Source organism: Neoarius graeffei, chromosome 16 (assembly GCF_027579695.1).
Source record: "Neoarius graeffei isolate fNeoGra1 chromosome 16, fNeoGra1.pri, whole genome shotgun sequence".
Taxonomy (NCBI): domain Eukaryota; kingdom Metazoa; phylum Chordata; class Actinopteri; order Siluriformes; family Ariidae; genus Neoarius; species Neoarius graeffei.
The window spans coordinates 67022682-67041760 of NC_083584.1; the positions used below are offsets into that span (position 1 = coordinate 67022682).

The following is a 19079-nucleotide window of genomic DNA, read 5'->3' on the forward strand; positions in this document are numbered from 1 at the left end:
CGCTTTATCCTTCTACAGGGTCACAGGCAAGCTGGAGCCTATCCCAGCTGACTACGGGCGAAAGGCGGGGTACACCCTGGACAAGTCGCCAGGTCATCACAGGGCTGACACATAGACACAGACAACCATTCACACTCACATTCACACCTACGGTCAATTTAGAGTCACCGATTAACCTAACCTGCATGTCTTTGGACTGTGGGGGAAACCGGAGCACCCGGAGGAAACCCACGCGGACACGGGGAGAACATGCAAACTCCACACAGAAAGGCCCTCGCCGGCCCTGGGGCTCGAACCCAGGACCTTCTTGCTGTGAGGTGACAGTGCTAACCACTACACCACCGTGCCGCCCAAATATGCAAATTAATCAAAAGAATTTTAATTTTGAACCGGTTCACCATTTTGACAACGCACATCTAATCAGCAGGAAAATCCTGGGAGTGATGTCATCGGAGTGAAATATCAGGAAATATGTCACTCAGATCCACAATGTATATCGTATGAAAAAATGCGAGTTTTTCAACACGAGAAGATAAACTTCATGTTTTCAAGCCAATGTATGATTTTCTTTTTATTATAGAGGCACATTCACAAACAAAAAGTCCCCAAATTTATCAAAACCATTCATCGATTTCCTCACAAGTGACATATAGAGAATTAGTACACATATGGGCCACCTTTTCCATGGAATAAAAACATGTATTCTATTCCCTTCTAGCGGGTTTATTGATAGCATGCAATATTGTTATAATATCACTTATCCTCCATGTATTACGCCACTCTCCCCAATGGAGAATGAGCATGCAATATTGTTATAACATTGCACATTGTCAAGATAACACAACATCACATGTCGGAGCTCATGTGAAGATCCAGTGACAAAACTTTTCTGCTGCACATATTATGCACAATCATTTCTTTGTCAGCTGGAAAAGAGGGAAGACGAGGCTAATCCAGTGCTAGGTTTAAGCACTAAATAAATAAACTGAACTAAAGACGTGCTGAACACCTGAAATGCTACCAAAACTTAATTGGATATTCTTCATGCATATTTACAAGAGAAAAACACCTCATTAACACTCATACAATGACCGTGCGTCACTCATGAGTTTTACTGTCATCACAAAAAGCCCCTACTAGCCGCGCTGGTTCAGGTGTGCAAAAGGAGTACGGGGCCCGTACGTAGTGTATGTATTCTTGATTTGTCGCAAGACCTGTAGAATTTGTATGTGCAGGACCAAAAGTCTCCACAGGCAGTCTGCGACCTTCTACGGCGCTGAACACACGCAAGTGTCACGCAAGTCTCAAGCACGGTTTTAGGTTTTTTTTTACTGTAGACCGCCTGTAGCAGCACGTACGGCGGGTTGTGAGTGAGGCTTAACTCACATGAAAAATAAAACATGTTTCTGTTTTACTGGGAAACAGTATTCCATCTCTCTCTCTCTGTATATGTATGCGTGTGTGTGTGTGTGTGTGTTTAGGGGCATGGGGCAGGACAAAGTTCCGTGCGACCTTAGCCTGCTACGGGGAGTTGGACGCCCCCGCCCCCCAGAGTCTGGGGTCGTACCTTTGGCAAGTACGAGCAACCCCCTAGCCACCCCTGTCAGGGTTACGACAAACCAAACACCCAGCTATGGACTTAGCCCCACTGCCTTGTGGGAATCTTGGTGAGAGTGCAAGGCTAAGGGAGTTAACCCTAACAGAAAATCCGGAATGGGGCTCTGAAGGTGGTTGTATGGCAACACTTTCCATCTCCCGGCAGCTTCTGCATCCTAACTCTTCCCCAGCCGTCTTGACGATGTCTTGCCACTGGACACAAAGGGTTTGGACGAGAGAGTGAGGCCGACTCTGCGCAAATCTCCCTCACTATAAACAAAGTCACGCGCCAGTCATGATGTCAACTTGATTACCAACACCTGCATAAGTCCTGCGGCGATAGGGGAGTGGTGAAGCAGCAGGTGTGGAGTCACTGGAAGCTGCAGTCACAATCCTGCACGTAGGCGGCTCAGGCTATAGGGTCGTTCCCCACTGGACAAGAAGCAGCAGTGGAGTCCGGCAGACTCCTGAGATGACCGAGCAGCCCTTTTTAGGATCACTCTGCTCGCCTCCACAGCATGAGGACGGGGCTAGAAAAGGTGCCCTAAAAATAGTCTGCTTCATCTACCCTGGCCAGAATACCGTGCCTGGCGGGGATCCCATATAGCGGTCGACATACAAAGAATATGAGAAGAATTCCACTCACCTTAGCATCCTGGAATGTATGCACATTACTCGACTCAGCTCTGTCCCAAGGACCAGAAAGAAGAACAGCTCTCGTAGCTAGAGAACTTGCACGCTACAAAGTCGACATCGCTGCATTAAGCGAAACACGCTTAGCCGATAAGGGTCAACTCACAGAAACTGGTGGCAGGTACACCTTCTTTTGGAGTGGGCGTAGCAAGAAAGAGCGTCGTGAAGCTGGTGTTGGTTTCGCCATTAGATCCAAAATCATAAGAAAGCTCGACAACATACCGCAAGGCCTCAATGACCGGCTCATGAAAATGCAGCTCCCCCTAGAGAAAGGCAAGAAAGCCACACTGATCAGTGCTTACGGTCCCACTATGACTAACCCTGAAGAGACCAAAGACAAGTTCTATGAAGAACTCGATGCTCTAATCACTGCAGTCCCACAGTCTGAGAAGCTCATCATCTTAGGCGACTTTAATGCTCGTGTTGGCACTGACTACAAGGTGTGGGATCGAGTGATTGGAAAACATGGCATAGGGAAATGTAACAGCAATGGCCACCTTCTATTGAGGACGTGTGCCACGCACGACCTTACTGTCACCAACACCTTGTTCCGCTTGCCTACCCGAAACAAAACCTCATGGATGCACCCCCATTCCAAGCACTGGCACCTCATTGACTATGTCATCATCAGGGCTTGTGACAGACGAGATGTACGAGTAACCAGGGCCATGTGCGGTGCTGACTGCTGGACTGACCACAGACTCATTGTTTCAAAGCTTAATCTCCATATCCCACCCAAAAGAAGACCACAGGGACAAAGAGTTGTCAAGAGGGTCAATGTAACCAAACTGAAAGATACCACAGCAGCGCAGGAGCTCAAAAACGCTCTCGATCACCAGCTCCCTGAGCCTCCTGGCACCTTAGAAGCCGACATTGAGGCAGCATGGGCGTCTTTCAGGGATACAGTTCACTCAACGGCGTATGGGGTTTTGGGGCCAACCACAAAAAAACATCAAGATTGGTTCGACGAGAACGACAAGGAAATCAATGAACTGCTGGATGTGAAACATCGTCTCCTCAGAGTCCACCAGAGCAACCCTTCATGCCCATCAAAGAAGGCCGCCTTTGCCGACATCCATAATAAGATCAGAGCCAAGCTTCGAAGCATGCAAGACTGCTGGCTCAGTGCCAAGGCTGATGAAATTCAAAGGTATGCGGATCAGCATGACACCAAGCGTTTTTACGACTCATTGAAAGCAGTATATGGACCCAAGTCCTCAGGAGCATCACCCGTCCTTTCAGCAGACGGTTCAACTTTGCTCACTGATAAGAACCAAATCCTAGAGCGCTGGGCTGAACATTTCAACAATGTGCTCAACCGTCCTTCAGCTATCAATGACGAGGCAATTCAGCGACTACCGCAGGTGCCAATTAACTCTGCACTTAACTCCCTCCCTTCGGTCGTGGAAGTTGCGAAAGCGATCAAACAGATGCCATCTGGAAAAGCGCCTGGACAGGATGCCATCCCTGCCGAGGTGTACAAAACAGGCGGACCCGTCCTGCTGAACAGGCTTGTCAGCCTCTACCACATTATGTGGGAACAAGAATAACTTCCCCAGGAGTTCAAAGACGCCTCCATCGTCCACATTTTCAAACACAAAGGTAAACGTCAGTGCTGTGACAACCATCGTGGGATCTCCCTCCTCTCCTTTGCTGGGAAGATCTTGGCCCGTGTCATGCTAAACCGCCTGTTGCTTCACCTGGAGCAAGAGGACCTTCTCCCCGAGAGTCAGTGCGACTATCGTGCAGGACACGGCACAATCGACATGATCTTTGCTGCACGCCAGCTTCAGGAGAAGTGCATTGAACAATATCAAGATCTCTACACTACCTTTGTTGACCTGACCAAGGCGTTTGACACTGTAAGCAGAGATGGCCTTTGGAAGATCATGGCCAAGTTTGGTTGCCCCGAAAAGTTCATTACCATGGTACGCCAATTCCATGATGGTATGATGGCCCATGTTCTTGATGATGGAAACTCATCGGATGACTTCCCAGTAACCAATGGAGTCAAGCAAGGCTGTGTCCTGGCCCCAACCCTGTTCAGTATGATGTTCTCGGCCATGCTAATGGACGCATTCAGAGATTCCAACAATGGCATACACATCAAATACCGGTGCGATGGAAAATTGTACAACTCAAGGCGTCTGCAAGCTGTTACCAAAGTAAAGGAGACAGTGATCAGAGACCTCCTTTTTGCTGATGACTGCGCTCTTAATGCGCTGACAGAGCCGGACATGCAACTGCTGATGGACAAGTTTTCTGGTGCCTGTGACAACTTTGGGCTCACCATCAGTATCAAGAAAACAGAGGTCATGTATCAGCCCACCCCCGGAGTCCAACATCACGACCCTGCCATCACTGTAAAAGGGAAGTGCTTAAAATCGACTGGTGAATTCACCTATCTGGGTAGCACATTAACAAATAAGGCCAACCTAGATGCCGAAGTCAACTGCAGAATTGCGAAAGCTAGTGCCGCTTTCGGGAGACTTCGTAGAACCGTCTGGGAGAGAACAGGCATTCGCATCAACACTAAACTAAAGGTGTACAAAGCGGTCGTTCTCACAACCTTACTGTACGGCTGTGAAACATGGACTCTCTACCGTCGCCACGAAAAGCAAATCAACAGGTTCCATCTCAACTGTCTAAGGAATATCCTTAACATTCGGTGGCAGGATAGAGTCCCCGATACAGAGGTATTGCAGCGTGCAGACATGCAAAGTTCCATCACCATGATGCGCAGGGCCCAAGTCAGATGGGCCGGTCACCTAACGTGCATGACAGACAGCAGAATTCCTAAGCAGCTGTTCTATGGAGAATTATCTGTGGGCAAACGCAAAGCCGGGGGGCAACGGAAACGATACAAAGACACGCTTAAGGCCTCTCTGAAGGACTTTGCAATCGATGTCAATGCGTGGGAAACCCTCGCGCTCAACCGCTCCACTTGGTGGCACACCATCTTGAACGGCGCAACCTTTTCTGAGTCCAACAGGATTGGGGCGGCCGTGGAGAAGAGAAAGAAAAGGAAGGAGAAGGAGTCATCTCGGCAGCCAACCATTAGGTGCGAAACCTGCGGGCGACTATTTCGTGCCAGGATAGGGCTCATTAGCCACATGCGAACACATAAACTCAATTGACATCTTGGTCATCTTCACTTGTGAAGGACGAACGAAATGTGTGTGTGTGTGTGTAATAAAACAATACATATTATAATTCTCTTTATCCAGTAAATAAGACCACACTTTTTTCATTAGTTAAGCATCCTGAGAAATTGTAATTTTTAGGAATTAATTTGTATTAAATTCAGCAAAAATTATTTGTTAGATTTTCTCACACACAACACATAAATTCAAAAGAAATTCCACAAAATATGTTTTAAAAACATTATGTCTGAACCCAGCCTACTTTCTTTAATTTATGGCTCGATTTCTCGTCATCACTCTCGCATGAGGACGGACTGCAGCTGGAACTCGAGTCCTAAAAAAAAAAGCAAAGTCAAAATATGTTTCAAAAAATTCAAGGACACAATACAATCATTAATTTATTCTCATGATTTTTCTCCTCACTTTTTTCTTTTTCTTCTTTCTTTTCTTGTCTTTCTTCTTTTTCTTCTTTTCATCATCAGTGGAGCTGTCAGACGATGAGCCCTGATCAAACGTCACAGTTAAAACAAAAATCAAACAAACAAATAAGCAAGTAAATTCTGTCAGCTATGTACCTTCTTCCTCAACTTTTTCTTTTTCTTCTTCTTTTTCATGCCCTGATCTTCACTATCAGATGATGAGCTGTCAGAGGAGGAAGACGAGCTGGAATCCTCAAAAAGATAGAAAGAAGAAAAAAAAACAATCACATATCGATAGATAGATAGATAGATAGATAGATAGATAGATAGATAGATAGATAGATAGATAGATATCCTCTCATGTTTATTACCTTCTTCTTCTTTTTCTTCTTCTTCTTTTTCTTCTTCTTCTTTTTCTTCTTGTCTTTCTTCTTCTTTTTCTTCTTTTGACCAAAATATAAAAATACATCATTTTTGGCATTAATTCCACCAATAAGCAAATTAGACAATAAATGAATGAATGAAACAAAGGAAAACAAACACAAAAAAGAAAAAGAAACATCATTGAGATATGGGATAATAATTATATTACTGTTTCAGAAATTTTACATCTCACTAAAAAATACATGCTAAATAATAAAAATAAACAACAAAAAATCAAACAACAAATAATATATTTAATTTTACATTTAGTGTAATATTTTGTAAATATTTCATTCAGATTTTAGTATTTGGTATTTTATTCATAGTAACTATATATTTTAATTGATTGATAAAATACTTTTAGTATATTTCATAATATTGTAAAATAAATGATCAATCAATTAATAATAATAATAATAATAATAATAATAATAATAATTTGAGTTTACAATCATTATTTGTATATATAATACATTTCTATTATATATAGACTTACAGTGTATTAGACCACACACACACACACACACACACACACACACACACACACTCTGGTTGTGCTTACAGTCGTACTGTCTTTTTTTGCTTTCTTCATCTCCTGCTCGTTGTTTTGCTCTTTCAATGGTATTAACACAATTTCCAGCACAAGGCCTGCAGGACACACACACACACACACACACACACACACACACACACACAGTGTGACAACACTAAAAACAACTTTATTTATTCCATCAGTTATCTGAAGAATAAAACAGTGTGTGTGTGTGTGTGTGTGTGTTGTGAGTGATGCCGATGAAGCAGTCACTTTCATCCCCTTGAAGTTGATTATTTTCCACTAAGAAAATGAAATGTTTTGTTCCTCTTACACCACAAATAATTTACCAACAGTTATATTCAACTACAGAACAGTTTTATATTTATTCAAGAACATGTCAAACTTTTTATTCATTTACAGCTACATTTAAATCTGCAACACAAGTTAGTTTCTACTCTCAATCATATTGTAGAAGCTCTTAGCAGACTTTCCCGATTATATGAATATTAGTTAATATGAGCTATTTATTAATAATATTTATTTACATAAATTTAAATTTCTTGTGTTTAACAAGTCAGAATTTTTTTTCAATATATTTTTTGTGTGAAGCAGAAACTCCATCACATACTCACTGGTCCGGATAATGGCTTTGCTCTAATGTACAGAGGAGTCGATCGGTGGAAATGTAGTGTGTGTGTATGCACTTTGTAGCACTATCCATCTTTGCTTCTATAACTGAAAAATACAGTGCATGAAAGACTCACTTATCATTTATGGCATCTGTGAGGTCCATTTCTACGAATTGTGTGTGTGTGTGTGTGTGTGTTTTTTCTATATTGTATTTCGACTAACCAGGAGTTGTATATGAACAGTAATGGCCATGAACTCCACTTCACACACACTGCTGAGAGTTAGTGCGTTAATGGCGAGGGTGTGTCACAGAGTGTGTGTGTACACAGGGCATTGTGTTTATATCTGAAGGTAAGATAAAAGGGTGGAGTACTTTATAGCACTGATCAGAACTTCACTCCAGTGCAAATGTTATTAAACGTCTGAAATACACTCTAGTTAAGCTAATATGAAGAAAAAATTAAAAAGTGTGAGACGAGGAATGAAACACTTGGTGACGTGCTTTTGCAGGAAAATAATCGACTGAGTGGTATGATGATGAGGTGGAGTTACTGCTGCCATTCCAAAGTTGATTATTTTCCAGTTATAACAGCACGTTTTGCAGAGGTGGACAAAGTCCCCAACTTCATTACTTAAGTCAAAGTACAGATCCCACTGGTCAAATGTTACTCCAGTACAAGTGAAATTTGTACAGTCAAATTTTTACTTAAGTCAAAGTACTGAAGTACTTCCTTTTAAAAATACTTAAGTATTAAAAGTACATTTTCTGTCAGTGCATTGTTGTATTATTGCCACAATGCTTACAAAACCTAATGCCTCTGAAGCAACCGACTGGATTTACTGACTAACTTGTAGAACCTGTAGAATAAATGCCTGGTAGAATATTATAAAAGGAAACACAACTGAACTGAAAAAGAACCATTTTCTTTTTTTTTTTTTTAATTGTAACAATCCTCCCCACCCCCACAAAGCAGCATGGTAGTGTTCTGACCCAGCTCTGGTAGTGCACACATGTATGTTAATCAGGAAGACAGTGGAATAACTGTAAATGCAGCTTGTTCAGAAAATAAAACTGACAGTCTAACCTGATTAAAACCCAGATCCACACCTCGAGCTTAATAACCGGCCAACAGCAACACTGCTTTAAGCAAGACAAAAAAATGCAAGACCATCATCTGGCATCAAAACAAAAAATTCCAGCAATTTGTCGTGACTGACTAGTACAATACTGTCCACCTCACAGGTCTCACATGCATGCGTGTAAGTGTATGTATTCATGTACGTATGAATCTGCCTGCGGAATCATGGTGGTTTAATGTTAAGCTAGCTCGTCAGTGAAGCTCCACCTGACATGCTAGCAAAATATTTTCAAACTCAAAATCATATTGGGTAGCTAACGTTACTAGAAAAGAAAGATTTCTACATTTTGTTTATTTGGCAAGATTATGCTAAAACATTTCCAAAGGCACTTCAGATAAGCTAGCATTAGTCATGTTAGTGTAACTCTGTTTTTACATGCTAACTAACAGTGTCCAAGTTAACTAGCTATGTGTAAACATTAGCTGTGGACAAGGCGATGGTAATTTGGCGGGAAAATCCATAGAAAATAATTTGATGAACCAGACTGTTTAGGTATTGCAATGTTATTGCTAGCTGTAAAAGCACAGACAACTTCATTACAAGCTTTCTCTTGGAATAAAACGTTTACAGACCTCAATATGCTTCCACAGGTCAGACAGCAAGATTTGTAGGCTGTGATTTGCTCCATTTTAGGTAAACAAAGCAAACATTTAAAATGAAATGACTCTTTATTCCTTTCAGAAAACTGAAACATGGGTGTGTGCATTCCCCAGAAGAATCGCCTCCTTCCATTCTGCCATCAACTGATCGTGTTAAATAATGCTGCTGAGAAATCACTGAACTTGATTTTATCCAGTCTATGGATGTGACATGACCCTAGTGATTACTGACAGGCTGTCTCAGTGTCACCTGTGAAAAAACCATCACGTTTTTGAAGAAGAAGAAACCTTTATTTGTCACATGCACACTTCAAGCACAGTGAGATTCATCCTCTGCATTTAACCCATCTGAAGCAGTGAACACACGGACACATACCCAGAGCAGTGGGCAGCCATACTACAGTACCCGGGGAGCAGTTAGGGGTTAGGTACCTTGCCCAAGGGCACTTCAGCCCAAGGCCACCCCATGTTAACCTACTGTAACTGCATGTCTTTGGACTGTGGGGGAAACCGGAGCACCCAGAGGAAACCCACACAGACACGAGGAGAACATGCAAACTCCACACAGAAAGGCCCCCACCGACCGCTGGGCTCGAACCCAGAACCTTCTTGCTGTGGGGCGACAGTGCTAACCACTACACCAGAAAAGAGAAGGAAAAAAAAAACATCCACTTTCAAAGCCGCTTCATAGTAACGAGTAACAAGGGCCTTGATAGAAATGTAGTGGAGTAAAAAGTACAATATTTGTCTTTTAAATGTATTGAAGTTAAGGTCATAAGTTGCCAAAAAAATTACTACTCAAGTAAAGTACAGATACTCAAAAAGTGCACTTAAGTATAGTACTCAAGTGAATGTACTTCGTTACTGTCCACCTCTGATGTTTTGTGAAGCATTTTATTTCTCTTATACCACAATTATCCAGTTTATTGATTATAAATCGGCACATCATACTTTTTATCCATATATAGCTACAGTTGGCGGCACAGTGGTGTAGTGGTTAGCGCTGTCTCACAGCAAGAAGGTCCGGGTTCAAGCCCCGTGGCCGGCGAGGGCCTTTCTGTGCAGAGTTTGCATGTTCTCCCCTTGTCCACGTGGGTTTCCTCCGGGTGCTCCGGTTTCCCCCACAGTCCAAAGACATGCAGGTTAGGTTAACTGGTGACTCTAAATTGACTGTAGGTGTGAATGTGAGTGTGAATGGTTGTCTGTGTCTATGTGTCAGCCCTGTGATGACCTGGCAACTTGTCCAGGGTGTACCCTGCCTTTCGCCCGTAGTCAGCTGGGATAGGCTCCAGCTTGCCTGCGACCCTGTAGAACAGGATAAAGCGGCTAGAGATAATGAGATGAGATAGCTACAGTTAATATTCATGAAACAAGCTAGTTTATGTTTTAGCTTACATTATCACAGCTATAAACAGTCATTCCTTCAGCAGGGTCTCTTTATACTCTCTCGAAGTTGATAAGACAAGAAAAAAATGTAAAGAGAGAAAACACAAACTGTCCTGAAGATGTTGGAAAACATACAGCTGTATTTTTGTTTGCGAAAGCGTATAAATGTTTCTCATGTTCGTGTTAATCCATAATCATAAAGTGACTAGGATTTTAGTGAAAAAAAGCTTTGAAGATTGAAAAAAATGAACAATGTGATTTTTTTTTTAAAAAGTGGTAATACTATTTAAAAAAAATATTATGAGCATAGCTAGCATGATGTGACAGAAGCTAACAGCACAATAGCTAGTCACTAGCTAAGCAATGACTAGCTAAGCAATGACTAGCTAAGCAAAGCGCTAACCCTGGAGACTCCTTCCGTAAATGTTAAACAAACGTCTCCTTACCCTTTAGGAAACATCTCCATGTCAACAATTACCCATTTTTAAAATCTGTTTATTATTAGCGTCCGCTGTTCAAGCCCCTGTGTATGATGTTACTATAGAAACGATAACGTACTCTATTATTATTATGAGTGCAGTGATGTTACAGAAAATTCATTAACACCTTCTGACCAATCACAATCCAGAATTCAACAGCACTGTAGTGTAATTCCCAATCACACCTGAATATTAATGAACCATCAAATGTTACAAATAAAGTTTGCACTTAGCGCTCTACTTATGATAAAATTCAACAAATTCCCAGCGCAATCGATTTCTCCCACCTGACTCAGGTATCGCCGTAGTCACAGCCTTCTGCTTCCTTTGTCTCCTCTTCTTCTTCTCATCCTGTGGAGAAATTTGTCTTCATGTAAAGTATTTCTGAAGGAAAATCTTAATGTTTGCAAAAATTGAACAAATCATGAAAAAAACTTTTATTAGAGCAACATTACAAAAGCTAATCACGAGCATCAGCTCGCGAGGATCAAAAAATAACGACAAAACAACTCATGATAACTAGATTTTGTATGCTGTTAGCCATATTAGCTACAATTCAACAACAAAAACGACAACAAAATAGCTTAGCATGTGTGTAACCAAGTAGAAGCTTGCTTTTGTTCTTTGTTAGCCATGTTCATTTTTGGTGAAACAACCAATTATGGACTTCAGTGAGCTTATAATGTTCCCATTATGCTAACTTACTCTGCTCGACTGTATAGAGTGCTCCGAGATGATGTTAAAATAGTAACACTGCGGTCTGCGTGGCCATCTTGGAAGTCACTTGCTCCAGAGCGCTCATAGAGTACACATCATAGAGTACACATTCACTGATTCGTTTCCATGTTAGAGGGCTTAGAAGCTTGGATTTTTTAAGAATTTAGACATCTGAAGTGATGGAGCACTACTGTGAAAGTTTGGATAAGCAGGCACGGGAGCGTTATGCTGAGAAGGTAAGTTTCATTGGGAATGTAGATCCATACACTGTTAGTGAGAAGGAATGGAAAGCTGACCCCAGCTTGTTGCCGCATGTGACATACCGTACATCGATCTTGTGAACTATCTAGTGTTTCACCCAAGTCCATTTTGTGAACTAAAGCATGTGTACATAAACATTACTAGGCCTAGATCTTAAATGCCATTTGATGCAACAATGGGCGGCACGGTGGTGTAGTGGTTAGCGCTGTCGCCTCACAGCAAGAAGGTCCTGGGTTCGAGCCCCGTGGCCGGCGAGGGCCTTTCTGTGTGGAGTTTGCATGTTCTCCCCGTGTCCGCGTGGGTTTCCTCCGGGTGCTCCGGTTTCCCCCACAGTCCAAAGACATGCAGGTTAGGTTAACTGGTGACTCTAAATTGACCGTAGGTGTGAATGAGAGTGTGAATGGTTGTCTGTGTCTATGTGTCAGCCCTGTGATGACCTGGCGACTTGTCCAGGGTGTACCCCGCCTTTCGCCCATAGTCAGCTGGGATCGGCTCCAGCTTGCCTGCGACCCTGTAGAAGGATAAAGCGGCTAGAGATGATGAGATGAGATGAGATGATGCAACAATGCACTGCAGTAGACATAAGCTACCTAATGTGACAAATATATCCATTAATCATTGCTGAAAGTACATAGAAAAGATAATAGTTTGTATCACATTTATTTTAGTAACTATGAAATTCAAGACAATTTAACCTACCTGTCACAAAGTGATCAGAACAAATCCGGATACAGTCAAGTTGTCCTAAATTTGATTGGTTAATGGCAGCCAGCCACTGTCGTCTCCTCCGCTCGCTTTTCTCCTGTGCTGCAATTCCCTGGTTAGTCACGACTTTAGGGAGTCTGTGGAAGCTTTTGCCACCCTTTTCCCCCCGGCTACTACAGCCAACAATGACACACGTATTCGGCATTGTCACTCCTTTTTGCTTCACTGAACAACAACAATGCACTGACACAGAGACCTTTGACTTCCAATATGGCCGCCGCTGGGTTCGCGCTGACCTCGAAGCACTCTATTTATTATTGTTATCATGTTGCTAGCATTTAAAAAAGCTAGCATGATGTAACAGAATCTAACCATACAATAAATAATCATGTGTACTTGCTAATCATGTTCACATGATATAGTCAAAATCATGCTAACGGAATAAAAATGAGGTTTTTTAGTCATATTTTAAGGTAAAAATATCCCAAATCCATACTGAGATGTTTTACTGCATTATTTAAAATGTTTTATCATTGTTTTTCCATTCGTTATGTTCACTGACCTCACTGCTGTCACTGTCTGATGAAGAACTGGATGATGACGATGATGATGATGATGACGAGCTTGATCTCTGTAGAAAATTCCAGAGGAAAAAAATAGATGTTATGATACAACATAATGAACTGAAGCATCATTGGATCAACACATTACACCACAGCACTTCTGGATTCTGATTGGTCAGTTGTTTTTTTTTTTGTCAGCAGGTTTATATTAATGCTCTCGTTTGAATACATTATCATTTCTATAGTAACAGCTCATGATTGTACAGTGGATGATACAGTGATAATAAACGGTGTGTCATCATTGAGATGCTTATTTAACATATATGGAAGGAGTCTCCAAGGTCAGTTAAACTTTCCGACATCTTCAGGACAGAGGAATTAACATTTTCAGTCATTTCCTGGCAACATGCCAAGCTGCATTTTTTTTGTCCTGTTATAGTTACACTAACTGTAAATTATTATTATTTTTTAATTACAGCATGTTTTTAATACATACTAAACAATAACTGTTGGAAAATTCCTGTATGAGAAATGGAAATTAATATGAATGTGTAAAGTGAGACTCGACTAAATCACCTTGCTCTTCTTTTTCTTCAGTTTCTTCTTCTTCTTCTTCTTCACTCTTGAATCATTATCATCATCGTCACTGTCCTCGGAGGAGGAAGCAGAGCTGTCACATGACCACAGCTCATCCTTGGGAACAAAAGTATGCCATGTGATATGTGTGCTACAGTTAATAATACAGTTCCATTGTTAATACTGATATTTTCCATCAGTTTGTGTGATCATATACAATTTTATAGCAAAGCGAAGTTCCATACTTAAGAAAATACGATAATGCATCAACCTGATTTTTGATGGGTTTTGCAACCATACGACGTCTGTACATGTAGCACGACAGGGAACCTGATTATAAGTGCAAGGCAGTGTGTCTCATTAACACTTGACCACCAGGCAATGAAACGTGTGTCTTTATTTACATAAGATAGATGGGTTTTTATCCAGTGCTTAATTTTAATTTGCTTTTGAAAAATAACATGGGATTATTTAGTAACACATTTTACAGAAAATATTCACAACAGTTTCATATAAAACTAATTAAATCAGTTTTATTAGCCCACTGGCTTGTTGGACAATTGACAGTTTCTGTCATGTAAGGGTGTAAGGGCAGGAAAAGTTTAATTGAAAGCACGCTAGCAACCAGATCCAAAATGTAGACATAGTTCAAAGGCAAAGTTGATCAACAAGCAATGGTCGAGCAAGGCCCAGACAGGATATCAAAAGTAATACAATACTCATAGTCCAAAAACACAAACAAGGTTAAAACTAGAAAAGATTCAAAGATTTTTTTATTGTCAATTCACTATATATCCAGGACATGTAGGAGAATTGGAATGCTGTTTCTCTCTCACCTTACTTCTCACTAAAGTGATACAAACTACAAGGCGGCATGGTGGTGTAGTGGTTAGCGCTGTCGCCTCACAGCAAGAAGGTCCTGGGTTCGAGCCCCGGGGCCGGCGAGGGCCTTTCTGTGTGGAGTTTGCATGTTCTCCCTGTGTCCGCGTGGGTTTCCTCCGGGTGCTCCGGTTTCCCCCACAGTCCAAAGACATGCAGGTTAGGTTAACTGGTGACTCTAAATTGACTGTAGGTGTGAGTGTGAATGGTTGTCTGTGTCTATGTGTCAGCCCTGTGATGACCTGGCGACTTGTCCAGGGTGTACCCTGCCTTTCGCCTGTAGTCAGCTGGGATAGGGTCCAGCTTGCCTGCGTCCCTGTAGAACAGGATAAAGTGGCTACAGATAATGAGATGAGATGAGATTTTTTTCCTGGCATGCTTGAAACTGGTACAGGAAGACACAGGTGCTGAAGTCTCTGTTCCTCAGATTTTGAACCAGGTGCCTCAAACTCTCTGAGCATCACACTCCAATGAGGTTTAACATGTTGAACATGTACAGGTACCCCCGTACACTGCCAGTTTGAAAATATCTGTCTCTGTGTACTGTAAACAATATCCACCATGCCAAGAAAAGGACAAGGGCATTGAAGCTGTGATTTCATCACTATTATCACAACATACCCACTTTACTGTTGTTGATCTTTGCAGTGCATTTTTCAGTATCCCCGTGAGAGTTAAGACTTAACCTATATTTGCCTTTACTTTTAAGCAGCAACAATATACATGGACCTGCCTACCTGAAAGGGGCAATTCCATGTAAATGTCAACCTCACCATGCAAAAATAAAGCAACATGTAATACATCAAAACCACTCCCAGAGATATCGCCTAGGCCTGTATTTTACAGATGTGAATAAGTTGAACCAATTTGTAACCAACCTAATATGTCACTGTCAGTCTTTCTTTCTTATAATGTAAAACCCAAGCTAAAATCAACTTTGATCATGTACAATTCTATATTATTGCCACAAGCCACAGAAATGTCTGCTAAAATCCACAAAACAGCAAAACACTAGCCATCCTAAATATTATTTAAGAACTTTGATAGTTTTAGCTGATATTTAGAGAGTTTTTCAAAGGGTTATGGTGGTTAAATTGCTGATTTTCTAAACATATGCCATGTCTATTTCAGACGCGTCACATCCATAACGGAATTTCGTCACATCCATAACGCTGACTTTTCCTCCCGAAACTCTGCATGAAATACAAAATATTTTAAACAAAGATTTTTTTAATATTCACCTTGGACCCCTCTATCAAATGGATATCTCCATTTAGACATTAGGTTTACAATTTCACAGAGTTTGATAAAAACGTACAGTCACCCAAGAAAAGTGATACTTTTTCTGTCACATCCATAACGCATCTTTTATTGGCATTTTCTGGCATGCCCTAGATGTACTATGGGAATTGTTCTTGTTCTATCACTTCTCCAGTATGGTACAGCCTTAAAATATGCAACACCTGTTTAAATACTGGGAGACAATAAAACATGCACTGGGTCATTTGTTGCCATTTTGAGTTCAAGTGTCACGTCCATAACGCTGGAATTGCTCAAAGGTTCATTGACTCTCCCCCGGTCTTCTCTATATATGGAAGACATTCTGCTATCTGTTGCAGACGAGTCCAAGTGTGAACAAGGCTCTCTGGCTCTTCTTGTGCACCTGGCTAGGTGTGGATTTAAAGCCTCATGGTCCAAGCTGCAGTTATGTCATCCTTTGGTGTCATACCTCAGCTTTGACATCTTTCAAGATGAGCATCATCTTTCATCAAATAGACTCTCTGTGATACTCAAGGTGGCTCCTCCCTTGAAAATGATATGTCTTTGATAGATTGAATGCCATGTTGTCTTTTCTTGGACTCATTAACTATTGTTGTCAATACATTCCAGAATTTCCTCATCATAACAAGATCCTAAGAAGTTCCACCACAAAGACCAGCCCAATCACATTGTATGGGCTTCTGAAATGATGCACTCATTCTGTTATCTGAAACAAGCTCTCACATCAGCTCTAGCACTGGGCCTGACTAACTACAATCTGTCATTCCACCTGTATGTCTCAGAAGACAGAGTGATCATGGTGGGGGTCCTGGCTCAAGAGCATGGTGGAGGTTATCATCCTGTAGCTTATCTATCAAAGACCCTGGACCCAGTGGTCCAAGATATGCCTGCATGTTTACGTGCTGTTGCAGCCTCTGCTCTCATGGTGACTGATGCTGAAAAACTGGTACTGTCTCACCCTCTGATTTTACATGCATCATATCAGGTATGCTCCATTTTAAACAATATTCAGACACAACATATGACTGCTCAGTAAAGTTCTGGTTATGAGTCTATCCTGTGTGCCACACAGAACTTGTCTATCAAATCTGTCATGTCAGATAATACCCCAGCCCTTTTATTACAATGCCTGTTGTCTCACCTGCAGGTCTAGCCCAGATCTTGCATGGTTGGAACAAGACTGTCTAGAAGAAATTACCACCACCTCATCGCTGAGGTGCTCAGACTCCCTTTGATCATGGTGTGCATGTGTTTGTTGACAGCTCTTGTTAAAAACCTAATGATTTAGTTTTTTTTTCTGTGTGGATAGTATATTTATACAGATTCCCATTATGCCTTTGGGGTAGCTCATGATTTTGGGAAAATTTGGCACTCACATGGCCTTAAGGCCACTGATGGTAAACATATCACACACCTTTCTTGTCATGGATCTTTTAGAAGCATGTTCCCTGCCCAAAACAATCATCCATCATCAAAACCAAAGGTCATGACTCTGGTGACCTGACTGAGGCCAGCAGGAACCACTTAGCAGACCAAGTTGCTAAGTGGGTGGCCAAAGAGGGCAAACCTTGCCCAAATGTTTCTAAATCACCCATTTATTCAAATGTTTTCTCGTTTTTCTTTGTCTCGTGACAGAGTAGACATCACTTTTCTACAGACTCAGGCCACTGAGGCTGACTTGACATTCTACCGTCCATCCCTTGCAAAATTATAATAATTCCCAATTTGAGATGCAAATTATCTCCTTTTGAGGTAATTATGGGCCAACCATTTCCAACCCCTTAGACCAAATGTAACCCTGGTGTTTCATTTACAGGTGATTTCGATGTGATTGTCGGTGATTACTTAAGCTTTGATTGAAAACTTGAAAAGTATACTTGGTGATGTCTCTGTCTCTCCCTCTGCCCAAAGAAAAACCTACTCACATATTTCTTCATTAGTGCATAGCCAGAATGAGAACAGCTGACAAGAACAGCCATCCTCACTGACTTCCAGCCACAGCTGATACATGCCTGTTATCTGAAAAGGTGTCCTCCAGCATCCCTAACTCATCTCATTTCACCAAAAAAGATGGGGCAATACAGCAATCAAAAAGTCCCCAGGGGACTTCATCTCCTCTCCTCATTGACAGGAGTAATACAGCAATTAGCAAGTCCTTAGGGGACCTCTTCTCATCTCACCTTTTCACATACACATACAGTAAATTTTATATTATCTTTCTTGACACAATCAAACCAAATTTCAATACCATGCATACCTATTCCTGTGTGATAGTACATGCAGCATCTCAATATTGATACTGATGTCCCACATTACTTATTTTCTGTGCTGCATTACTGGTCACCAACTAGCCTTCACAGTTGTGGGTTGATATGCTCTTGTCATAGAGGTGAAATTATTCATCCCTCTTTTCCTGAGTTCTCCCTTTTCACTGGTCATGTGATTATGTCATCCAATCCATCCTAGACAGTGAATTAACATTGTCAGAGTATAAAAGGAACCAAGTGGGTTGGTTTCTCTCAACAACTGTATGCTAAAAAGGAGGCACAGATAAGGTTCTCAATACCTCCTGCTGCTTCTATATTCTTGATAACTTTCAGAACATTTAAAATCTCATTGAAGATATGCATCATACTGTGGGTGTGCCCATGCTTTGTGTCCTGATATTGGTGTGTGTATCCCGTACGTTATTCAATGTTTGCAATTACTTATAAACTGTGCAATGGCATGAAGTATACTTCAACAAAATAGTCTTCATGTTAAAACTATAATGAATTTATAACCATGCTATCTGTTATCACCAAAACAAGGATAAACCCTTTGGTTCCTCTCAAAGTTTCTTCCTCATGTCATCTGAGGGAGTTTTTCTTTGCTCATCAGGGATAAATGAGTTTATTCGGGATGGGATTGGCTCATACCGTATGCTTGGGGTCTTTATTTTTCTGTAAAGCTGCTTTGTGACAATGTCTGTTGGTAAAAGCACGATAGCCATACCACTGCAAGACCTCAAACTTAAAAATTAGGAAACTTCAGTGTTGCAAGCATGTATCAGAT

At 41.4% G+C, this 19079-nt stretch overlaps 1 protein-coding gene across 2 annotated transcripts in view; it reads right to left on the minus strand.

Moving 5' to 3' along the window:
• The window catches only part of LOC132900981 (uncharacterized), a 42334-nt gene that overhangs the window by 13554 nt on the left and 9701 nt on the right, over positions 1-19079 (minus strand). Inside the window, exons 3-10 of one of the 2 annotated variants that reach the window (XM_060943392.1) lie at positions 13866-13982; positions 13289-13357; positions 11331-11394; positions 6837-6922; positions 6223-6291; positions 6008-6103; positions 5856-5936; positions 5695-5766 (exon numbers count right to left, since the gene is read on the minus strand). In XM_060943392.1, the coding sequence (XP_060799375.1) occupies positions 5695-5766; positions 5856-5936; positions 6008-6103; positions 6223-6291; positions 6837-6922; positions 11331-11394; positions 13289-13357; positions 13866-13982 (654 nt within the window). Of the gene's footprint in view, positions 1-5694; positions 5767-5855; positions 5937-6007; positions 6104-6222; positions 6295-6836; positions 6923-11330; positions 11395-13288; positions 13358-13865; positions 13983-19079 lie in introns of both variants that reach the window. The other variant, XM_060943391.1, reaches the window with a different exon arrangement.